The following is a 25,372-nucleotide window of genomic DNA, read 5'->3' as shown; positions in this document are numbered from 1 at the left end:
TTTTTGAATAACATGCTGGAATGCTAGAGACATTAAGCAAACCTGAAATGCTTCAAATGCGTTTTGGCTGGAGTGGTAGTTAGTTCACTATGTACGACAGTCATGCAACCATACCCATTTGATGTAAATATATATTTTTTTTACAGGGAAACAAAGAGGCATAGGTTTAGCTGAATATTCTACAATGGTCAGCAAAGCAAATGATTAATTAGTCAAAGTAATATTCTGACAACGTAACCGAGTGAAACAAACATATCAAGAAAGTATTGGCGCAAGCGCAAAACAGACTGCCCGATCCAAGTTTCAGTTACAACAAATCGCATGGTAGAGTTGGGAGGGAGGGAGGGAGGGAGTCATTCTCTGTGATATATACTGTGATATGACTGGGCCTGTTTCTGTTAGTGAGTGGTCTTCTTGTTGAACCAGCTGCACCAGACTAGACATCCTGTTCAACCACCAGGTGCTTTAAATTAACAGACTCAATTAACCCTAAAAGTCTCAATTGTGACTTGTGTTCATTAAGCACAAAATGGGGGGGGGGCGACAAATCAGACCAGGGCCTCAATCCATCATGTCTACCTGACTGATAGCTCACAGGAGAAAACCTAAAGGGACTTGACTGACAGAAAACCTGGTTCTGATTGGTTAGGATTAAGGTTTAAGATTAAGGTTAGGGTCAGGGTTATAGGTTGGCATGCCAGCCGGTCACATCCCATTAATCACACCCCGGCCTCAGCTCACCTTACAGACAGCAGCCTGCAGGATGGCGTCGAAGCCTCCCTCCGGAGCGTCCCTGTTGCGAGACACCATCTGTTTCTGCACCTCCTCGTTGAAGCGATCCACCTTGTCCGTCAGGGAGAGGAGGTGGCGGAACCCGAAGGAAGGGACACAGTTGGGGAACAGCTTGTATCTGTGGAGAGGGAACTTTTAAAATAAATGATGCTATGTATGTAACAGACCTGGGTTAAAATAGTATTGGTTTGTGTTTGATTGAGCTTGTCTGGCACAGTGGAACCAATGAAATAGTGCAAACCCTGCCAATTTGGCACCTCCACACAGGCTTTCATCCAGGCAAACTATTTCAAATACTGGCTACATTTAACATGGTATAATGCAGTTTCCTCAAGAGGAAGACCTCAGTGACATTCTAACACACAATTCATCCTGGAGGAAACATATCCTTTGGGGCATTTGATGGTTTTGGCAAGGGAAGAGGTGTGTTAAGGACGAGAGGCCCAAACGGCATGATCTGTCCTCTGCCCCTAACATTTTCCTGCAGTACTGCCTGACTGACACACAGTCCACACACAGGACCCCAGGGCATAACCTAGTTGGGCAGTGATGCGTGATGATGGCACTAAGTAAGTGCGGCGTAATCTCACCTCCAGGGCAAATGTGGTGTGTGATGTGTGGGCGGCTGCTTTCAACCTCTATGTTCTATTCTGTTCCCTTTCAGCCTGCTGCCATTATCATCATCATCATCCACAGCAAGCCTCAGCATCACTTGATAAAGATGAACAAAAATGACTATATATATAATTCAAATACTGAGCTATAGTGTATGCTCAAAAACATTTGGAAATTAGATTATACTAATACAATTGCTTAGAGAAAGAGTTTGCTTAACAAGTACTATTTTTTTCCTCCAAAAAGCTAGGGGTCAAAATTGACACCCCTGTTGTCAATACCTCACCTTGCTGAGCATTTTTCTAAAATGTTTAATGAGTTGGAGAACACATTGGGAGGGATGTTAGATCATTCCTCCATACAGAATCATTCTATATATTTGATATCCTTCATCTGCACTTATGGACATCCCTCAATTCAAACCACAGGTTTTCAATGAGTTTCAAGTCCAGACACCGAGATGGTCATTGCAAAATGTTGATATTGTGTGTGCTTAGTGTTATTGTCTTGCTGGAAGATCAACTTGCATTTTCAAGTTTCAGCATCCAGGCAGAGGTAAGCAGGTTTTTGGCTAAAATATCCTGGTACTGGGTAAAGTTCATGATGCCATTGACCTTAACAAGGGCCTCACTCCAGCGGAAGCAAAATATCCCCATAACATCAAAGATCCACCACCATATTTTACAGTAGATATGGGGTTCTTTTCATTTCTGCATTCTCATTTTGATGCCAGACCCACCACTGGTGTGCGTTGCCAAAGAGCTCTATTCTCATGTCATCAAACAAATGTAATTGCCTGGAAGTTTGCTAAACGGCATTGGCACTTGGATTGGTTAATGGCATAATGAACTTTACCTAGTACCAGGATATATGGTCAGATGACATGAAAATAGAGTTTGAATTGAATGCGGCAGTCCAAAAAACAAACCCAATGTGTTCTTCAACTCAGAAAACATTTTAGAAAAAGGCTCAGTACAGTTATCTTCGCAGGGTGAGGCATTGTTCACTGCAGCTAGCGACTTGAACGAGTGCAAACACTCAAACTGGACAGTCTTCATTCAAAGACTCAATCATGGACACTCTCACTGATAGTTGTAGCTGCTTTGTGTGATGTATTGTAGTATCTTGCCCTTTGTGCTGTTGTCTGTGCCCAATAAATGGTTGTACCGCTACCATGCTGTGTTGTCATGTGTTGCTGCCTCTTTATGTAGTGTTGTCTCTCTTGCTGTGATGTGTGTTGTCTCATACATATACACACACAATTATTATAAAAAAAAAAAAAAAGTAAATACCAGGCCCAGGAAGCCTTTTGCTAGGCCGTCATTGTAAATAACAATTTGTTCTTAAATGACTTGCCTAGTTAAATAAATAAAAGAAAGAAAGGTATTGAAAACAGGGGTGTCCATTTTTACTCCTACCTTTGTTTAAGTCATCTTTTTTTCTTTTCAATCTCTTTCTCTACAGCTCAGTATTTGAATAATTATTGTATACAGTCATTTTTCTAATCCTCATTAAGGGTGTCAATCATTTCGGACCCCACTGTAACAGAGTGGACAGGACAGGGTCAATTACCACTTTCACAGAAAAATGACCCTGAAGTGTGAATGGTATAAGAAGATATAAAGTGGTTTGTGAACTGACACAGTGATACAGTCTTTCCCTCTCTCACACTATTACTCTAGTTTTAGAGGAAGACATTCTAAGCAAAGGGCCCTCACTTCCATTTTAGTAGAAATACAGCACCTCGACATATATACTAAAATATTGATATGACACTTGATCCTAGATGAAATCCACAAAATCCCAACATGAACACAAATTATTTCAGCTGCACTCCCTATTGGATTCCCAAATCAACCAAAAACACATGGTCGTGCTCTTGCAGTCAGTAACAATGCCCTTCCTCGGTTCTCACCCATTGCAGGGGTTGTCCTGGTACTTGGTGGCTGTGTAGGAGAATGGTGACATGTTCTTGTCTACGAAGGAGCCAAAGCCTAGTCTGAAGTTTGAGGTGAGTTTGCTCATCTCGTCAGCCAGCTTGGTGCCCAAGTTCCTGATGGTGTCCAGGTCATCCTTCATGGACAGAGACAGGTCCATCAGGTAGTACAGGTCAACAGGGTAGTCCTCCACCTGACGCATCTGCACTTCGAATGAGGTCTGGTCACCTAGCGGGAGGGGGAAATTGATTGATTTGTGCCATTGCTTTGATAGGTTTACAAATCAAACAGCATCCTACATTTTCCCTGTACAGTGGGTTGACTTAATATTTTCTAAGAAAAGTGGTTTTTCCCCCAATTATACTGAACAGAAATATAAACGCAACATGTAAAGTGTCGCCATATTTCATGAGCTGAAATAAAAGATCAGAAAAAGGTTTCAAACCAGTGGCAACCCGTCATTTGAGACTTGCCTCGTTATTAGAAAAAAAAAGTTTTATTGCTTGTTATTCTGGCATTAACACGTGTCACATATCAGCTTGCAAAGAATGTAAAAAAATATATATCATTGAGTTAATAAAGCCGCATACAAACATCTCTTTTTTGTTTTCTTGAGTAAGGCAGAGAGTGTTGCGCAGTGTTCTGTCACTCATGGGGGGGGGGGGGGGGGGGGACACACACTACGTCACCGCCAAGTCTGAGGGTAGAGCTAGAAAATGCTATCCCCTTGTGTGCTGGCATAGAGTTACATAAGAAGTGCCCATCCAAGAAGGCTCAAGGTGAGAACTTGTTCTCAACTGGCCTACCTGGTTAAATAAAAGTGAAAAAAAAGGTTATTTGCCACAGATAAAATGACATCTACAGTAGCTTTGATTGGACTGATCATGTCATCATCATACTTTCAAAATCTTAGCTAGCAGTCATCATAAATCAAGTCGAAAATCTACTGGCAAAACGTTTTTAATCCTTGTCATATGAAGATAAATAATGACGAGAAATTATAGATAAAACATAGTGCTCATCGGACATAAACATTACAAAACAAGTTGGAAATCGCAAATTCAACAATGAGTGGTTTGGAAGGAATCAGTGACAGTGGCTAACTGCAAGCATTGCAAAGCAATCACTAGCCTGCTATTCAGTGGCTGTGTGGTCCCACATCTGGGATTAAGGGGCACTTTTCCAAGTTTAAAATGATAAACTTTCAACATCGGCCATGCTGTCAATGAAGCATGATTTGTGCAGCACTCAAAACAACTTTACTTGGAACGGCAAAATCTGACTTTAGTTAGTTCAAGACAACTGGGAACTCGGGATAAAGAAACTACGACTGGGATATACGTTTCGAACTTTCATCCAACTTTGAATTGTAAAGCTGGCGTCTTTCTAGAGCTACGACCGGAGATCAATGACGTCATCATGAATCAACCTTGTTTTTTCACCCGAGTTCCCAGTGGTTTTGAAAGCACCATAAATACAGAGAATGCCAGACTACGATGACAAAATTTGCCCACGAAGGACCGCCGCACCACCTTCCATTTCAAGTGAGCACAGCACAAGGGGAGTCCAAAAATGTATTGTATGCTGCTGTATAAATTATGTAATATGCCAGGGAGATATGTATAGTGCAGTTAAGAAAGTAATACTAAGCGTATGTTGTGTAGTAAGATGTTAGTAGCACATGTGCGTCACCCTAATAATTTGTTCTATTTAACCCACTTAATTTCACCTACTGTTCTGACTTGGTGGTGCACATGTAGCCTATAACCGGTTTTAGAGAAATGTAATCATTGAATATTGTAAGAGCTTTCATTGTCTGCTTATATGCCCTCTATATTTATCCTACGGTTCTAACTTGGTGTACAAGGAGAACACTAAGAACGGCCCATGTTCTGAATTCTGTTGCTGTACATTTCAAAAGTGCTAAACAAATAGTTGGGATGGACGTAGTCAGTATCTCTCGCTCATTAATGTCTTAGTCGAAATTAAGGATTGCCTCATGCGCTCGTTGTCCCCTTATGACATAGTTGGGCAGTAAATTAGGCTGAATTAAACTGATTCGTTGCCAGATAAGGCTCCGCTGATAGCCAGGTGTAGCAGTGGTAAGATGTTGGGACAGCTTTATGTAGGCCTTAACAGTTTGTGGGCACCTTTTGTCACCGTTATAGTGCAATTCATGTATTGTTTAGTGTTGTGGCTTTGCTGGCATGCATTCCACTTATATTATTTTGCCCCACCAAGATATACATGCTAAAATCGACACTGTTCCATATGCACAAAAAGCTTATTTCTCTCAAATTTTGTGCACAAATTTCTTTACCTCCCTGTTAGTGAGTAGTTCTCCTTTGCCAATATAACCCAATCCAAGTGTGGCATATCAAGAAGCTGATTATACAGCATGATCATTATACACAGGTGCACCTTGTGCTGGGGAAAATAAAAGGCCACTCTAAAATTTGCAGTTTTGTCACACAACACAATGCCACAGTTGTCTCAAGTTGAGGGAGCGTGCAGTTGGAATGCTGACTGCAGGAATGTCCACCAGAAATGTTGCCAGATTATTTCAAATGTTCATTTCTCTACCAATGCCGTTTTAGAGAATTTGGCAGTCTGTCCAACCGGTCTCACAACCATGTGTAACCAAGCCAGCCCGGACCTCCACATCCGGCTTCTTCACCTGCGGGATCGTCTGACACCAGCCATCCGGACAGCTGATGAAACTGAGGAGTATTTCTATCTATTATATAAAGCCCTTTTGTGGGGGAAAACTTGCTCTGATCGGCTGGGCCAGCATCCCAGTCTGGCTGCTAAGTGGGTGGGCCTATGCCCTCCCAGGCCCACCCATGTCTGCGCCCGTGCCCAGTCATGTGAAATCCATTAGGACCTAATACATTTATTTCAATTTACTGATTTTCCTAATAGGAACTGTAACATGTTGCGTTTCTATATTTTTGTTCAGTAAAGATATGTAAACAGTGTTCCATATACAGCTCATGTCTCTCCAACCTTTGGTTCAAACCCTGTTACCTTTGTGCTCAAACCCTGTCACATTGTCCTCTGAGAGGGTTGATTCTCTGTGCTTGCCTGGTCTCATACATGACATAGGCCTACATGGCACAAAAAGACTGGATCACTAGGCTAGGACTGGGCTTACCTGGTCTAAGATTCAGGGAGATCTTCTGGGGCATGATCTGGATGACATCATACTGGGTCGGCCCGGAGCCTTTGGAGCTGAGGGGTTCGCTCTTCACTACCATGGTTGTGCTACTAGGACTCTCTATGTTATGGGCCTCACAGCCTCTCTTCTGCAGGTTCTGACTCAGGTCACACCGCGACGTCAGGGTCCTCGCCCTGCCAAACTCCTGAGGAAAGAACAAACTAATGACACCTGTCATGCAATGTAAAAGCTAGAGTACACACTTGTCTGCCTCTCAGCCCTGCCTCTCCGCTTCAGTTGAGTATTGGTAAGCGAAATGAAAGGATATGGGTAATCTTCTACATTTTCCTTTTAGTTCTGTGAGACAATTGTAGGTCTGAAAGCAGGTGTAGACAATCCACTATGTACAGAGAACAAATTTACAGAACTGCACAGGTGCACTCTTACATCCTGTTGGCTCAAACATGCTCAGGAGTGATGATGGCTTTTCGTTTTGCATGTGAACCCGAAACACTACACAACAGTATGAGAGTCCTCACCTCACACTAAGACAACTATTGGGTTCAGTATGTCACATTTAGACATTTTGTGAGAGTATTACTAATCTCACCACCACAGTGGTGCATTGTAAGTAAACCTAACACTGGAGGAGTGAGGCACATGCCCTACCTCTTGCGCGCACCAGGCGCAGCTCGGAGAGATGAGGAGGCATTCTTCACAGGATGTAGCGCTGCCACTCATACAAACATTGAGTCCTAATGAGAAAGTAGTAAAAGTAACCAAACAGAATCTCTGGAACAGTGTTGATCGTTCATTACATTAGATTTCCACACAATCAAATTCACGAGAACAGACATGTAATAGACACATATTTAGTATTTTTCTTATTCAAGCGCAGGTGGAATATGGCAATTACAATTTAGATCATTTCTTCCACGTCAGCGTGAAACATATTGCTTAAATCGATGTAAAGGTATATGATCGAAGATGTTGGTTTAGAAATAGCCTTTATTATTCAAACATGAATTTACACTTCAATGCAACGTGTCAAACATTTGAAAGAGTGACAACCACAACAGGCTATTTAGTTTTCACAGGGAAACAATCGAGTGTGTATGGCAACATTGTTGCATAGATTTCACGGCTACTATAACGATAGTGTATTAAAAGTTGGACAATAACAAGCGACTGCATACGAAAACTAGTCTTCTAGAACACTTTCCCGTGGATTACAGCCAGTATAGGCCATTTAAAACACGTTTCGAGAATAATGTTTTGCTCCTCAGTTTCAAGAAGAAAAAAACTCTTACCTTGTGCAACATTGTGAATAAATATTTCCAGAACCATGCAGCCGAAGGCTGTACGGTACACCAACTGCCATGGGCTCCACATAATTTCCTCGTAGTGGGTCCGATATTCAAAAGTCTATGTTTGTGGCACTGAAGTCGGCAGTCGAACCTCACTTTAGATCCAGGTTCTGTCTGCTCGGTCGGTGAAGACTAGTGAACCATTCTCTTTGTCCATTTGAACTCCAGCAAAGCTAATCGGCCTCATAATGTAAACGCGACCTCCAAACAAACATTACAATTCATTGTCCTTCTGACGAATTCCGCACAACAGGAGGAAAACAATATTTTGCAATGTTGGGTTTAAGGAGTCAAAAGCTGTGATTTTTGAAAGTAGTTATGCAGAGCCAGTTTACCATGATGTCCGGAGTTCACTCATAACTGACACCATTGGTTATTGTTTTCAATTACTTTTCAAATGGTTATAATACCTTATTTTTGTGCAATAATTGCCAGTCAAAATTAGTTGAAAGTAGAAGTTCGGTCTAAATGTAGAATATAATTTCAGTTTATTAGAATAGTTTTTCCCTAGCAAATGTGTGTTTTAATCAGTCACTATAGTTGCAAATCCAGCCGCTAGTCTCCGCCCATTCGCATAGAGATAGACGATGCCATTATAGCGCCTGTGACAGCATCGGCGTCGCTGTTGAGGCTATAACCAATAGGAACACCACCCAGCTTACTACTTTAAAATGGCGGAAGCACGGTGGAAGCCCTCAATGGCACTGCCCATACTAAAACAGCCTTTTGGCCACTAGAGGCCTCTATCATTTTCTATGGTTAACCCTTTCGTTTGTTAACCACCTCAGATGACTTCAACACGTTGCATTGACACAGATAACAGACACACATCCATGTTTGCCAGGCAGGGCAACAACAGTCATTATAAAGTGGGTTGGTCGAGCCCTGAATGCTGATTGGCTGACAGCCGTGGTATATCAGATCGTATTCCATGGGTATGACAAAACATTTGTTTTTACTACTTTAATTACATTGGTAACCAGTTTATAATAGCAATAAGGAACCTCAGGGGTTTGTGGTATACGGCCAATATACTACGGCTAAGGGCTGTATCCAGGCATTCAGCGATGCATCATACATAATAACAGCCCTTCGCCGTGTGGTTGCCATAGCATAATAGGTCACAATTTAGAGTTTACTTGACTGCCATTTGAGGAGAATAGGCTAATTGCGAATATTCAAACTGGTTATTGGCCCAGTCTAAAAATGTATTATCCCAGTAAGTATACAGATAATATATTGATGGAAATATGAGCAGAAAGTTAAACAGTATAGTTTCTTCCACAACATTTACAGGGTCTGAGTCACTGGCTTACATTTGCTCTTCCATGCCACCCCTAGGAGGGGTGCGTCACTTGAGTGGGTTGAGTCACTGACGTGATCTTCCTGTCCGGGTTGGCGCCCCCACTTGGGTTGTGCCATGGGGGAGATCTTCGTGAGCTATACTCGGCCTTGTCTCAGGATGGTAAATTGGTGGTTGAAGATAGCCCTCTAGTGGTGTGGGGGCTGTGCTTTGGCAAAGTGGGTGGAGTTATATCCTGCCTGTTTGGCCCTGTCCGGGAGTATAGTCAGATAGGGCCAGTGTTTCCCGACCCCTTCTGTCTCAGCCTCCAGTATTTATGCTGCAATAGTTTGTGTGTCGGGGGGCTAGGGTCAGTGTTTTTCTGGAGTATTTCTCCTGTCTTACCCGGTGTCCTGTGTGAATTTTAGTATGCTCTCTCTAATTGTCTTTCTTTCTCGGAGGACCTGAGCCCTAGGACCATCTGCCCTGAGGTATCCTTGCTGTCCCCAGTCCACCTGGTTGTGCTGCTGCTCCAGTTTCAACTGTTCTTCCTGCGGCTATGAAATCCCTGACCTATTCACCGAACGTGCTAACTGTCCCAGACCTGCTGTTTCAACGCTCTAGAGACAGCAGGAGCGGTAGAGATACTCTGAATGATCGGCTATGAAAAGCCAACTGACATTTACTCCTGAAGTGTTGACCTGTTGCACCCTTTACAACCACTAATAATTTGACCCTGCTGGTCATCTATGAACATTTTAACATCTTGGCCATGTTCTGTTATAATCTCCACCCGGCACAGCCAGAAGAGGACTGGCCACCCCTCATAGCCTGGTTCCTCTCTAGGTTTCTTCCTAGGTTCTGGCCTTTCTAGGGAGTTTTTCCTAGCCACCATGCTTACACCTGCATTGCTTGCGGTTTGGAGTTTTAGGCTGGGTTTCTGTACAGCACTTTGTGACATCGGCTGATGTAAGAAGGGCTTTATCAATAAATTTGATTGATTACTAATGTAATCAGCACCACTTTAACATGCGCAGTAATACCCTATGGTTTACACCTCACTGGCCCGGCTCAGTAGATTTTTCAGTCTAGTATTCAGCGATCAACAAAATCTGGAAGCTTGCACCATCTGCTGGCCATTACCTGAAACGTGAGAATTTGCATGATAAAGAGAGATGTATGCCTATGCATGTTATACAAGCACATCAAGGCCAGCTGGGGCTGAGAGAGAAGCTCAATTCACAACCCACACAACATCCCAAACTATAGTCTCTTTTATTAAAGCAACAATATCCAAACAGAAATTATACATCCAACAGGCTAATTACAGTGCCTTCGGAAAATACACAGTGGTGGATGCGTCATGTTATGGGTATGCTTGTAATCGTAAAAGACTGGGGAGAATAAAATAAAAAAATAAAAATAAAAAACACAAAACATTATGGCATTAAGCACAGGCAAAATCCTAGCGGAAAACCTGGTCATCTGCTTTCCACCAGACACTGGGAGATCAATTCACCTTTCAGCAGGACAATAACCTAAAACAAGACCAAATCTACACTGGAATTCCTTACCAAGAAGCGGGTGAATGTTCCTGAGTGTCTGAGTTACAGCTTGAAAATCTATGGCAAAACCTGAAAATGGTTGTAACAAAGACCAACAACCAATTTTGAAAATAATAAATGGGCAAATGTTACACAATCCAGGTGTGCAAAGCTCTTAGACTTACCCAGAAAGACTCACTGCTGTAATCACTGCCAAAGGTGCTTCTACAAAGTATTGACTCAGGGGTGTGAACATTTATGTAAATGAGATGCTTCTGCATTTCATTTTCTACATATGACAAAACTAAAAACATGCTTACTTTGTCATTATGGGGTATTGTGTGTAGATCTATTTTATCCATTTTGAATTCAGTCTGACAAAATGTGGAATAAGTCAAGGGGTATGAATACTTTCTGAAGGCACTGTAGCTTTGTCAATAACAGTATTATAATACTGAAAGGGTGGACAAAGGGGAAAATGGTAGAATCTGGAAGGATACATGAACTACACTTCCAGACATTATTAAGCAAATTGTCCCGTTGAGAACAAAACAAATGTATTTTTAAACACAACCTACCCTGATATCCAAGAACATTTCAGGTTCTCAGATTTATTTTAACTGAAACAGAACATAAAACATTCTGCAAAACTCCTTTGCAATTCTACCGTGATTTGAATTAACAATTAAATTGTAATTGAACAATTTGCAAACTACAAAAAAATTATTAATATTTGCACTTTTCAGGTTCAAAAGTAGATAAAACAATTCACTGAGTATTGTAGCAAAAGAGTAGAGTAATAACATTCCGTATGTGAGGAACAAACAAAACAGTGGATAAGTTGTTTACTACATTCAAGTAAATCAAAAGCCTGGCTTTGGGCAAACCTGTAACCTGTGTTTCAACAAAGGCAAATATCAACAATAGAATAGAAAGTGGAGTCCTTATCGTGTCAGCAGGTCAGAGGTCATGTTTACAATGGTCTTGAGAGGCAGGCCACTGAGGAACCCCTGGTGTTTGGCCCTCAGCTCCAGCAGGGCATCTACAATCCTTTGCCTCCCTGCCTCTGGGTGGCGCAATGACAAATGGGCCATCAGTGTATCGAAGCTACCCATGGTGGCGTAGTGCTGGGGCACACAGGTCCCCGACGCCGTGGGGGAGTCACACACGGTGGTCCTCTTCTGGAGGCTGAGCTGCAGGGGCTGGAGAGACAGACGAGAACAGAGACCAAAGACATGAGAAGCAATCATTATTGACCAATCAATCAGGGAGCAATCCACGCATTGCAACAGGTTGAAAACAAATAAAATTCCCATCTACAAAACAAACTGTAGAGAACCTAACCATCAGTGGGGTGGTGATATGGGTGTTTCTCCTCTTGGAGTCTTGGGGGCATGGAGTGTCTCCAGAGGGCCCTGCCTTGGTGCTGGCTGAGGGACTATGCTGCTGCTGGGTTTGCCGCCCCTGACCCTGGCTCTGGTTACCAGTGTGGCTTGGGCTGCAGATGTGCGCCACATGCACCTTCTGTCCATGCATACTGCACCCGTCCATCTCACTCACTGCACTGTCAGCCATCTTTGGACCACTCACAGTCACTATGGCAACTCTGCATGGAACAGAGAGAGAAGGTGTTAACATTGACATGTACTCCATTGCCTCATGTGAGGGGACAATATCTTTATACAAAAGTATGTTGATGTTATAATATTGAAATATTGATGTAACAGTTAAGTTGCCTTGGAACGCTTATACATTCCTTAACGTAGTTTCATTCTACAGGGTCACTGGTTTTATTTTACCGGAGGTTGTTGCTGAAGATGGAAATGCTCACTTCAGAAGCCTGATACTTCTCAAACCAGAGCATAACTTCTCTCTATGAAGACAGACAGGAGACTTATTAGGGTCTGTTGGCCCCTGGTGGCCAAATCACTTCAACATTCCCACTTTTATCCGAGATTCCTCAATCTCCTTGCTTCCTTTCAAACAGCATTGGAGAAGAAGGTCCAAGGGAAGGGACCTTGGAACTTCTCCAAAACGTTTGACGCAACAGATGCAAGGAATTGAAGATTGATTGAGTTAGAGACATTGTCACATGCTGAGGCTTACCTCCGTGACATCACTGGGAAGGTCTGTGACGCACAGGAAGGAGCTCTGATCCTTCTCCCCAACGCCTCCTAAATATGAATTAATGTTTATGAACACTGCCTATTAACGTGTTAGGTGTGGGTTATGAATGTGTTATGAAATCCTTATGTACCGGTAGGTAGTGTTACCGAAATATCAAATTCAGCAAGATTCAGTCAAATTATGTACAACGCACATTGAAACATTTGAAACTCAAATACCCGTGAACGAAAAATCTTTAGGGGTATGTCTGTCATGCAGCTTTTCCCCCTCAACCCTATTCTTGCCATTTCCTTCCTCCACCAGGACCTCAGCCAGACCTCCTTCCTTCAGCTCTACACCATCAGGCTCAAGGTCCTCCTCTGCATCGAACCACGCCTCGCTCGAGTTGTGGTCTTTGGTTCCACCTGTTGAGAGCGAGAGTTCGGAAATCCAGGTGGATCGGAACCAGCTTTGTGAACACTGTGGAACACTGTAGTGCAACGTATTGTTTGTTTATAAATTCAATGCGCCAATGTGTTTGTATCGATCCCTCCCTATTCAAATAAACCATTGATGAATGAATAAACAGGTCTCAAAACCTGGCCTGGGCCTCCGGTTGACTACAGGCTGCTGGGGGAGGTGGATGACCGCTTTCACAGATCTGCAGTCCTCAGCCTTTGGGTTACCAACGGGCCCTTCTGCCTTGATCCTGCCAACCATCCCATCATCCTGTCCAAGGACTGATAAAACAGACTGGGACAGACTGGGTCTGTTTAACTCTCCATCACCACCTACACTGGCGTCGTCAACACGGGCATCCTCTACCTGCAACTGCTGGGAGCTCCTACCTGAGGCACTGGAGAATAGAAAATATCTTAAAAACAGCCAACTTCATTCATTCATTCCCTCCCTCATTTTTCAATTAGTCAAATACATACTCAGACAGAGCATTTCCCAAAGACTCGTCAATTATCTGAAAAGGGGAAAAACAACCATGAGATCCACACTGCATAGTACAAACAAAATGTACTGAGAGGAAGGAAGGGCACCAGAGGGAATTTACATGTTGGGGGACATAGCTGGTCCCTGAGGTGATCCTCTGGGTGTCGACAGACAGGGGCCTGAGCTGGTCCAGGGGTATACCTGACAGGACCCGTCTCCTCATCTCTCTGTAGTCTACCTCCAGGACCTGCAGCACCGTCACCAGGCTCTCAGGAGGGCCCTCAGTCCTACAGGGGGATAGGGATATAAACTCAACAAAAAAAATAAACATCCTCTCACTGTCAACTGTGTTAATTTTCAGCAAACTTAACATGGGTAAATATTTGTATGAACATAAGATTCAACAACTGAGACAAACTGAACAACGTCCACAGACATGTGACTAACAAATGGAATAATGTGTCCCTGAACAAAGGAGGGGGGGGGGGGGGCAAAATTAAAAGTCTGTATCTGGTGTGGCCACCAGCTGCAAGTACTGCAATGAATCTCCTCCTCATGGACTGCACCAGATTTGCCAGTTCTTGCTGTGAGGTGTTACCCCACTCTTCCACCAAGGCACCTGCAAGTTCCCGGACATTTCTGGGGCGAATGGCCCTAGCCCTCACCCTTCCGATCCAACAGGTCCCAGACATGCTCAATGGGATTGAGATCCGGGCTCCTCGCTGGCCATGGTAGAACACTGACATTCCTGTCTTGCAGGAAATCACGCACAGAACGAGCAGCATGGCTGGTGGCATTGCTGGAGGGTCATGTCAGGATGAGCCTGCAGGAAGGGAACCACGAGGGAGGAAGTCTTCCCTGTAATGCACAGCGTTGAGATTGCCTGCAATGACAAGCTCAGTCCGATGATGCTGTGACACACCGCCCCAGAACATGATGGACCCTCCACCTCCAAATCGATCCCGCTCCAGAGTACAGGCCTTGATGTAACGCCCATTCCTTCGATGATAAACGCGAATTCTACCATCCCCCCTGGTGAGACAAAACAGTGACTTTTTGCCAGTCCTGTCTAGTCCAGCGACAGTGGGTTTGTGCCCATAGGCAACGTTGTTGCCGGTGCTGTCTGGTGAGGACCTGCCTTACAACATGCCTACAAGCCCTCAGTTCCAGCCTCTCAGCCTATTGCCGACAGTCTGATTGCCCTGGCCACATCTGCAGTCCTCATGCCTCCTTGCAGCATGCCTAAGGCACGTTCACGCAGATGAGCAGGGACCCTGGGCATAATAATTTGTTTTTCAGAGTTAGTAGAAAGACCTCTTTAGTGTCCTCAGTTTTCAGAATTGAAAACTTAATTGCCTACCGTCTGTAAGCTGTTAGTGTCTTAACGACCGTTCCACAGGTGCATATTCATTGTTTATGGTTCATTGAACAAGCATCGAAAACAGTGTTCAAACCCTTTACAATGAAGATCTGTGAAGTAATTTGTATTTTTACGAATTATCTTTGAAAGACAGGGTCCTGAAAAAGGGACATTTATTTTTTTGCTGAGTTTACATACTGGAATGATAACATAGGAATAATATAGCGTTGGTTTCCTGGATCCAGATTAAGCCTTTCCTGGACTAAAAATAAAAATGTTCAATTAAGAGGATTTTTAGAGCTGCCATAACAGAGCAGGTGTATGCAACAGCTACATGACCATTATAGTGCCTAACTGAATGATCAGCAGGAGAGATGCACGATCAGATAGAAATAACTAATAGATACATGTCCAATGATCTTTTGAACTCATTGAATAAAACAATGAGTTTAATTGTGATGTGCCCTGCTGTCTCCTGTCCCTTACCCTGGACATAAATTATGTACGACAGTTCTGCACAACTTTGTAAGGTGCCAAGCTGTCATATCTCCTGTCCCTTACCCCTGGACCAGACGGTCTCCCTCAGGTGAGGTGTAGTAGCGTCTCCAGCAGTGCCGTTGGCACATCCCATACTGCAGGGCCAGCAGGTTCAGCTCTGCCCGCGTGGCACGCTGGCCACAGTCACATTCACCACGGACCGCGTTGTCACAGCCTCTTCCATCTCTCACACTCACACCGCCTGCAGAGCTGATACAGGCAGCAACAGACATAGCCATGATCAGCACCTCAGCAGATAGAATAGAACCATGGATATTTTCACGATCTCTAAAAAAAATAAATGGAAATGGAGGTATAACAGAATGAAGTGTCTAAAATACCTTGCCATTTGCTCTTTCAGCTCTTTCAGTTCCTCTTGAGAAAATTTCAGCTTGATGAATTCCTTAAGACATTTAGATATTGAAGAAATGTATTTCAGTAAAAAGGAAATCTGAATGATTACAAACATTAAAGGAGGAGCATTAACTGTACCTCAGTCAGATACTCCAGGTCTGCCATGTGGACTTCAGTGATGACAGACTTGTCAGTTGTAGCTGTGCCCTGAGTTTGTGTGTTCTGGTTGCAGCCTGTTAGACTGTGGTCAATACCAACCAACACATGTTTAGCGACGGCAGGCCAAGTATTTGTTGAATGGTCGGCTGTGCTTAGCCTGGCTTCTGTGACCCGTGAAGGCGAGAGATCAAAAGTCTGGTTCAGATTGACTAGCGAGAACGCAGACATACCGTTCTCATGCTGTGTGGTGGTCACGACGTCCGCCGATGCCCCACCAGGGCTTATTGACAAGAAGGACTCCTCATAGATGGACAGCTCCTCTTTCTTCAGGCTTTGGGGTGCACTGCGACTCTCTCTAGACCAACCAGACTGGTCCATCTTGGTTTGGCCTTGAGGGGGTGTCACGTTTAAGTCAGGTGTCCCCTCATTACTTGCTTTATACATGAGAATACTCCCATCCTCTTTCATGAGGCTCCGGTAGTCGACACCGTTATTCTCTAGCTCGCATCTCGAGGCCTCTTCCTCATTTGCTAGGTTGCCGGGGCAGTTGTCGTAAGTCCAATCACAGTACTCGCTGCGGTCTCCAGCGCAGGAAGACACCATACTGCCTTCAGGTGGCTCCACCTCCACTGCGCCGCTAGGCTGCTCAGTGCTCCCCATGGTGGCCATGAGTGATAGTGAGTCGTCGAGGTCCGGCTCAGCTAACTGGCTGGTGTTGATGCTGGTGTCGTTCCACTCTGTGCGGTCCATCCTAGTGCTGTTGAAGCTGTAGTACTCTGGAGGAGTCTCCAGGTCCAACATGGGGAAGTCTGCCATCTGGTCATGCATGGAGTTGGCCATGGATTCACCCTCCTGGCTTTCGATGGCAGACTGGCTCAGGGTTTTTCCTCTCTGGCTTTGTAACTCCAGCTCCATATCCAGAGAGAAGCTAGTCTGGGCAGACGGATCCTTATATACCACCACACTACTGCAGTTGTTGCCATCCTGCCAACGCCCTTCCTCCCACAGCTAAGAGAGCAGCTCGACCTTGGAGAAGTGCGCCTCCTGTTGGTCTGGAGAATCCTCTGTGGCTCCAATATGGCTGCCACTGGTATCACCACAGGCTGACTGGAAGCTATCCTGAAGGTTGACCAGACAGCCCACTGTTGTGGATGGGAAGGTAGTAGTAGTAGTAGTAGTAAAGGACTGAGGCTGACATCCCCTGAACTGTTGCACTGCTCCTGCTTCCGCCTGGTGGTGGGCTTGGACTGACTGGACTCCTCCGTGCCCTGAACAGTTGAACAGATTTAGCTCCTCCTTCACGTTGTTGGGAAGAAGACCTAACTCTTTCTCCTCTTCTATGAGGAAGACAACAACATGGTTGTATCAAAATAAAGAAACAGAGCTAAAGGAAAACAACTTATGCTGTGGTGGTGAAATCAATGTAACTTTGTGGGATTCATAAAGTACTATTACTTAACTGCTAGTGTGGAATGAGAGACATTTAATATTACCCATTGACTGTGCACTAGTATACAACTATGAATGGGCATGTTCCTTCCAAGATAGCAAATTTGTCCACACAATGCAAATATTACAGTCTGTTTTGAATTATGATTTTAAAACCACACCTGACTGGCATGCCGGGATCTCCTTATGGATAGGTGTGCTACAGCGTCGGCATATTTTAGCTCCTGAAGAACAACTGGTTCCACAGTTGGGACACTGAATCACACCATAGAATGTGGGCCTTCTGGATCTGAGAACAGCAGAAACTATGCTAAATTTATGACAATTGTTATTTTTCCTCTAGTCAACTACTGGTTGTAGAATCACACCTGGTGACCAACAAATGTAGTTATCTGAATTGACAGGAGAGAACACATACTTGTTTAGGTTTGACGACATCGTCTGCGTAACAGCAGGAGGTTTCCAGCAACCTCTCACCTGTTCTGTACACAAAATAAACATTTTAACATGATCAAATATAAAGTGTTATAAAAGTATAATACAACTATTAATTGAGTAAAATATACAGAGTAAAGACATTTTACAGGTATATGTCATTCTGATATATAGGCTATTCTTTCTCTGGGACAGTGGTGTACCTCCGTTTCACAAGGCCCCCTGCAAGGTTTAAGGGGCCATGTTCTCAGAAAAATGTATTGTAATTCTACACATTTTGCCATGGGACATAAATAAACAGTTGCCGTTTTAAAGCACATTTCCTGCAAATGTACACATTTTGCCATGGGGCAGAGCAAAAATTTACAATTTATAACTAATCTCATGATATTCTACACATCGTCATGAGGCGGAAAGAAAAGTTTGCTGTTTTAAAAGCTAATTTCCTGTTAATCTACACATTTTGACATGGTTTATGATGTGTTCATATGCTATGAGCACAGGTACGCCAGTGCTCAAGGATAATTCAACCAGGGTTACAACAGAAAACAGTTAAAGTCAAGCAAAGCCATAACTCACGTTTCACATAAACCAGTTGTCTGGCTACGTTCAGAGCCGGATGCCTCTGCAGAAACCGATGGAGTCCTCCTTCCTCTGTGGAACAGAAAGTTGAAAGGGAAAGAATGAATCCGTGGCTCTGTTTTCACTGAGACTACAGAAAGTAGGCTGTCAATAGGATTAATATTTTACAGGCAATTGGCGGCCCTGGATAGGGATTCTATACAACTGTTTCGTAATTTGAGGGCAAAACTATAAAGGACACTATTGGGAGTTTTTGTTTGTCTATTATATAACCTTCCCTGGTCACTACTGTACCTTGTATGAGCTTCCTGTCCTCCACAGGCAGCGATAAGTACCAACCCAGCAGCTTGGGGTCTGTCAGCTCCAGGAAATGGGTGACTTTCACCAAGTCAAACACAGACCTGTAACATGCAGAGTTAGACCTAGGTTGCTTCCCGATACGCCAAACCTCTCCCAAAGTATGCACTTGCATACTCCTATTCTTGAATTGAAATGCATTGGATTGGTGTAAGTGTTAGCTGGACAGAATTTCCACCATTATTGAAACCATGACAGGGAGTGTGTGCAAGTGCACACTTCAGCAGAAGGGTTGAGAAATGGGATGCACAATAGATTATTTAATGTTCATGATCCTCACATTACAGCATAAAGAATGTGCTGGGACTAATAGACATGCTCTATACCTGTTGAGAAGGAATTTCCTGCAGTCCTCTATCGACAAAGACGGAGGGTCTGTATTGAGGTAAAGGCACATTATTAATGCATGTCATTTCCCAAGGCAATGAGGGAGAACAAATGGTTTGGACATATGTTGTAATGAATTTGTAAAGCTCAAGTTAAAAAGTGAAAGTGCATTCCATTGGTTATGAGTTTTGGGTTGCAAGAAGAAGCATTCCTCTTGTGCTTAATTTAAAAATAATTTAACCTTTTTCTCCCCAATTTCATGATATCCCTTTGGTAGTTACGATCTTGTCTCATTGCTGCTACTACCCAATGGGCTCGGGAGAGGCGAAGGTCGAAACATGACCGGACAAGCCGAGCTGCTTTAAAAAAAAAACACTGCTCGCTTAACCCATAAGCCAGCCTCACCAATGTGTCGAAGGAAACACCTTTCGACTGACTACCGAAGTCAGCTTGCACACGCCCGGCCCACCACAAAGAGTCGCTAGAGTGTGATAAGTCAAGGAAAGCCTCCGGGCAAACCCTCCCCTAACCCCAACGGTGCTGAGCCAAATGTGCGCCGCCCTATGGTGCTCCTGGTCACGGCCAGCTGTGTGACAGCCTAGGATCGAAACCCAAGCTGTAGATTCAGTGCCATAAGGCGTCAACATACTTCAGTTCAGCTGGCACCTAGCCGAACGTGTGTGCTTGCATACTCTCTTAAAAGACCTTCACTTAAAAAAAAAAACAGCAATAGTACTGTTTGTCCATTTTGAGACACCATAGCCAGTATACACTTCCTCAAAATAGTCAACTAATCTAAGATGACTCAAGAAATCTAAGTCGCACAATTTTACACTAAGAGGTTTGATGCAGTATTTCTCAATGAAAACATTTGCATGAAAACGAGTCTCTCGTTGAATGATGAAGACTTTGAAGAATACCTACTGTTGACCAACCACCAACTCATTTTCATGCACATTTTTTCATTGAGAAATACTGCATCAAACATCTTATTTGTAAAATTGTAAAAGTCCCAAACAAACAAAAACATAAAATAATAATAATATGTGCACAAACCCTTCCGAACTGTTCTGGCTGGGAAGCATGGAAGAGACAACTTTAGACCGCTGCACCACTAGGAGGATGGGGTTTTAAACAGTGGTTTTAAAGCTGCAATTTGCCATTTTTTGGTGACCTGACCAAATGCACATAGAAATGCGAGTTATAAATCTGTCATTCTCATTGGAAGAAAGTCTACATGAGAGATCTGTTATAAGTGCTCTATTTCTGTACTTTCATTTTTGCATATTTTACTTTCGGTTTTGTACACCAATTTCAAACAGCTGAAAATACAATATTTTTGGTTTATATATATAACAGTGGTTTAGTATAGTACAATGATTATCCAATACTTGTTTTTTTCACAAACGAAGTTAAGCGAACTATTAGAATTTTTGCAACCAGAAAATGGCGGCGCGATTTCTGCATACTGCATCTTTAAAAGCACTTCCCTCTGACTTACCAGCCAACCCGTCCATTGCATTTTGAAAGAAACGTTGGTCACAAGGTACCATATGCATCTGAATCATCCCTGATGCATAGGGCGTTTGAGAAATATCTGATGGACGCTGTGGCTCCGGCGACAGAGACAACGGCATGAGCATTGGGAAGGGATACCACATGTTCTGAAAAACATACAACCAACTATTAGATGGAGCTGATGCACTTCGACGAAGGCCATAAATGAATAGATGCGGTTTGAATATGTGGACATGACTAGTCATTTAGCTATTAATAACTAGCATTTAACTGAGTAATTTAGATTTATTTGAATATGAACCAATTAAACTAGATATGGAAGCCTATTTATAACAGTACCATGACATTACTAAATATACCCTAACGCAGGTAAACTTTTTTTTACAGGTGTTTGCAATACATTAAAAGCAGCGACATTCTAGCTCTAACATCACTGGAACGAAGAATATCAAGTAGTTTGTCGATAAATATTGACAAATTATGCTGTGTCAATTTACCTTGGTCGAAGTGGGATTATGTTGTGAAGCGATTATTTAAAACATTGCACGTGCACGCCACCTGTCGATTGATTTTTGACAGCCAATCAGGTTCTTCGACACCGAAACGTAATTAGAGGCTCAGGCATTTAGTCTGGTTTGCTACTGTTGTTGTACTTTGTTGTTCAACAACAAGTGAGGTGTGCTATGAATCAGAGACGGAAGAGGAAGCAAGACACCTCACCACCTGGGTCTGGTCTACTTAGTCAATATATTAAGTAAGACCCAGCTGCCATTACATTGGTGTCTACGGGAGACGCACTCAGTTAAGGAGACCGGAACTGAGCATTTTTTTCAATGGTAAATGGCCTGTGTGAACTATCTTCATTTATCCACCATCTTTGCTATGACTTTTTTTTTTTGCTATGAATTTCATGAGCAAAAACATGTATGGAAATGGTAAGAATTGGAAAACGGAAGCACTTTCACTTTTTAAAGTGGATAGCTAGCTGGCGGGTTTCTTTGACAGACATATTCATTCATTTTTACCACGATTTGTATAATCCTAGCTAATAGCTAGCTAATCAAATGCAGCTAGTTGGCTGGTTTATGTTTGTCCTTATGGTTAAAATAATGAACTGGACAACATTTAGCTAGCTAGCTAACGTTAGCTAACACTGTCTGTTGTTACTCACATGGTGATGGTGATGATTTTAGCACTGAGATCTGCACAATGAAACATCCACATTTCCAATTACAGTCCTGGGTATTAATTGTATAATACAGTTTTAAATTACCTAATAGATCATCATTCAATCACGATTTTCTTATTTTCAACGAGCATGTGTTGCTGCCCACAGCCCTCTTTGTAGATGTAGTAACATTGCTTTTCCACTGGAGGGCTGTATGGTTCAATGAAGCGGTAGTACAACACATTCTCCGTCGCAAGGTGTGTGCGTGTGTGTGTCCACTAGGTGAAGTCTGTTGTGTAATACAGAGGATCAAGGGCAGTGTGACAGCTCTGAGAGAGATCAGGATTGGGTCTAATCAGGGGTGAACGTGAGGATAGACACCTTTTGCTTTTCCCTCTATATCTGTTCCTGTATCCTACTCACTGGTATTTTAATTGACCTTAATAGGCCACATTTCATCATTAGTTGTATTTCATGAAATAATAATCTGTAGATAACCCAAAGAAAGTATCTGTGTTGTCCCAAATGCTTTTAAGAAATGTATTTTAATCTCAAAAAGAGAAATAGCCTGTTAGTGTTACATTATATTCATAACATTGTCTAAATGTTCCTATCAAACATTCCTCTTCTTCACAAACCAGGAACCACTGTGAGTTAGGGTGTCTCCTACCGCTTGTACTGCATGAAAGCAACAAACTACAGTGAGTCCTGGCCCTGTGGTGCTGGACTAAAAGCTCTGTATGCATTAGTTGTCTGTCTGCCACATCTTGTTTCTTGGAGAGGGGATCAATAAGTCATTTTTGATGCAGTAATTAGCTGTCTGTATGGTCAAATGTATGTTGATGTTTGAAATTATTTCAAATACTATTTGAACCCAGGTCTGCTATCTAGATGCACTATTATTTCCAGGGAGGAGTGAAGTGGGCAGGCTGAAGGTTAAGTGGCTTTCTAAGACTGGACATTTCCACAGTGATGTGACATCTGATCAGCCTCAATCTGATCACTGCGTCCTCGGTAAGTGGCTCAAGCCCATCAAATAGGGATCAGTGCTAAAACCTGATTGAGCGAGAGAGAGGGTGTGAGGGGGAGGGAAGATTATTAGAGACAGACAGAGAGAGGGTGTGAGGGGGAGGGAAGATTATTAGAGACAGACAGAGAGAGGGTGTGAGGGGGAGGGAAGATTATTAGAGACAGACAGAGAGAGGGTGTGAGGGGGAGGGAAGATTATTAGAGACAGACAGAGAGAGGGTGTGAGGGGGAGGGAAGATTATTAGAGACAGAGAGAGAGAGAAGGTGTGAGGGTGAGGGAAGATTATTAGAGACAGACAGAGAGAGGGTGTGAGGGGGAGGGAAGATCACTAGAGACAGACAGAGAGAGGGTGTGAGGGGGAGGGAAGATTATTAGAGACAGACAGAGAGAGGGTGTCAGGGGAAGCGAAGATTATTAAAGACAGACAGAGAGAGGGTGTGAGGGAGAGGGAAGATTATTAGAGACAGACAGAGAGAGGGTGTGAGGGGGAGGGAAGATTATTAGAGACAGACAGAGAGAGAGAGAGAGCTGGAAGGAACATTGATAAGACTTTGGTCAGACATTTCTGAAAATGAACTAGATTGTATTTATTTACTGTGTAGAATAAACCGAATTTGTGGTGTCATCTTTTGAGTAGGCCTACCACTCCACTGATAATAGTCAACTACCTTCACAAGCAGGTTTTCCAAGAGAGTTCCAAAACAATCGCCCCTACTCATCTATTTTACATACAGAAGTGCAACTGTTCTCTCAATGTAGTTCACAAACAGAGAGTACTATAGTTTAGGACCATTTAGCAAACCTGTACATTTCACACATTTTACATGAAAACAAAAAGGTTTTCTATCTTGTATTGTTTTACCTCACACGGGAGAATTGTTTTTGTGAAGGAATTACAAGCTACATGTGAATTAGTCTCTACGATATACATGAAGTAGGCCTGGTCTCCTTTTGCGAGTCCCTATAGTGGCTTAGAGATGTAGGCTAGTGTACCGGAATGTAGTGTATGTTATATAGATCGTCGGTTCTCTCCTTTAAAACTGTGAAAATGAATAATCGAAACTCAATGGCTTGATAACCTAACATCTGTGCAGTGTCTAGATTTTGAACTCAGTCAGAAACATACAGTGGGGCGAGCACCTACAGTGTAGCAGAGTTGATTAAATAAACATCAGTTAATGGCTAAGTGATGCTCCATAGCATCAGGGCAGGCAGACTCCGTGCCATTTGGGATGCAGACACAATGGGCTCTTCAGCGAAACCCACTAGCTGCCTAGATGCAGTTGATCGAAGGGCCATGTGAGTCCCTCTGGGACCCCCAAAGGGCCTTTAACAGCAATGAGAAGCACTCTTCTCTCTTTTCTCTGCTCTTCCAATCGATGGGGAGAGAGAGAGCGAGATGTAGAGAGTGATGAGCCAGACAAGTAATGGAGGGCAAACCCCTCTCTGGCCCTGACACACTCTGAGCTTTTAAAGAGCCCTTGATTAACAAAGAATAAAGAGCTGGGCACAGTTTGTGCTTGGTCTCTGTCGAGAACATAGGATCTGCGTTTCCCTGTTTTAGCTAGTATGAGTAAAATAACCACTATCTGTAAGTTACTCCTCTGTCCTAAACAGGTTCCTGTAATTCTAGATTATGAATTATTTGTTGAGGTTTTGCACGACTGTCATGAAAGCATGAATCTTTAATTCCTAGAAAAATTGAAATATTTATTAATACACAGGTTGCTTTTTTGTTGCATAATTTGTCTGGCTTACGTGTTTCCTGCGTCATTTCTCTTTGCGTACTTCCCTACGTAAAATGTACAAATATGACATGAATATACTAGTACTGTAATTCAAAATATGGTATTTTCAAGACTACTGTATTGTAAACCAATTTATGAAAATGTATAATCGCTGAAAAGCAGCTATTGTTTGTCATTGTACAGGCGCAGGCTAAGGGAATGTCTTCCTACGCAGAGTTAAAACTAGCCTGCTTGAGGAAAAAAATCAAATGACCACTTCCAACTTTCAACAATTCTTCTGACATGTCGTCATGCCAGCTTAAAAAAGGGCCAAACAAACTCAGTGCCCTTATTCATTTTACTTATTTAACCAGTAACAATTGCCACTGCTTTCCACAGAGTCCTGGTTTATTCTTTCTTCAGTGTTGCTCAACCGGTAGCAATGGGAATCGAGGGTAATCTTTGACAAAGGAAATATCAAACAGAGAAAAGGCATGTGACTTGTCAGTAATTAGCAAAGCCGAGCACAGTGACCTTCAGTGCAGATCAGCTGACTGTGGGTGGAATCCCAAATGGCCCCCTATTTCCTATATAGTGCACTACTTTTGACCAGGGTTCTGGAAAAAG

At 43.0% G+C, this 25,372-nt stretch overlaps 3 protein-coding genes across 6 annotated transcripts in view; all 3 read right to left on the bottom strand.

Annotated features, from left to right (window-relative positions):
• Positions 1-8,449, bottom strand: part of itgb5 (integrin, beta 5) — a 96,899-nt gene extending 88,450 nt beyond the window's left edge. The window contains exons 1-5 of the mRNA XM_036974695.1: positions 7,812-8,449; positions 7,171-7,256; positions 6,499-6,706; positions 3,323-3,572; positions 742-910 (exon numbers count right to left, since the gene is read on the bottom strand). Coding sequence (XP_036830590.1) covers positions 742-910; positions 3,323-3,572; positions 6,499-6,706; positions 7,171-7,256; positions 7,812-7,893 — 795 coding nt within the window. The 5' untranslated portion in view covers positions 7,894-8,449. The remainder of the gene's footprint in view (positions 1-741; positions 911-3,322; positions 3,573-6,498; positions 6,707-7,170; positions 7,257-7,811) is intronic.
• A 1,957-nt stretch (positions 8,450-10,406) lies between these two features.
• LOC110520256 (RNA-binding protein 44) lies at positions 10,407-17,166 on the bottom strand. The gene is made up of 11 exons (XM_021597437.2): positions 16,132-17,166; positions 15,981-16,042; positions 15,664-15,849; positions 13,864-14,029; positions 13,739-13,773; positions 13,400-13,656; positions 13,040-13,225; positions 12,801-12,868; positions 12,494-12,567; positions 12,039-12,300; positions 10,407-11,896 (listed from the first exon to the last, which is right to left on the bottom strand). Exons 1-11 carry the CDS (start codon positions 17,065-17,067, stop codon positions 11,639-11,641), a joined length of 2,490 nt encoding a protein of 829 aa, XP_021453112.2. The 5' UTR covers positions 17,068-17,166; the 3' UTR covers positions 10,407-11,638.
• On the bottom strand, positions 17,125-21,475 carry LOC118936648 (RNA-binding protein 44-like). 4 transcript variants are annotated; one of them, XM_036974690.1, is made up of 8 exons: positions 21,318-21,475; positions 20,804-20,966; positions 19,302-19,350; positions 18,913-19,019; positions 18,616-18,690; positions 18,020-18,083; positions 17,763-17,911; positions 17,125-17,420 (listed from the first exon to the last, which is right to left on the bottom strand). In XM_036974690.1, exons 2-8 carry the CDS (start codon positions 20,961-20,963, stop codon positions 17,161-17,163), a joined length of 864 nt encoding a protein of 287 aa, XP_036830585.1. In that variant the 5' UTR covers positions 20,964-20,966; positions 21,318-21,475; the 3' UTR covers positions 17,125-17,160. The 4 variants fall into 4 exon arrangements, with proteins under 4 accessions (XP_036830585.1, XP_036830589.1, XP_036830573.1 ...); XM_036974694.1 differs by having other exon boundaries at positions 17,763-17,890; positions 21,318-21,463; XM_036974678.1 differs by having other exon boundaries at positions 17,125-17,489; positions 21,318-21,459.
• Between the last annotated feature and the right edge of the window lie 3,897 nt (positions 21,476-25,372).

Source organism: Oncorhynchus mykiss, chromosome 3, assembly GCF_013265735.2.
Source record: "Oncorhynchus mykiss isolate Arlee chromosome 3, USDA_OmykA_1.1, whole genome shotgun sequence".
NCBI lineage: Eukaryota > Metazoa > Chordata > Actinopteri > Salmoniformes > Salmonidae > Oncorhynchus > Oncorhynchus mykiss.
The sequence above is the reverse complement of the archived record's forward strand: the minus strand, read 5'-3'. Positions and strand labels throughout refer to the sequence as shown.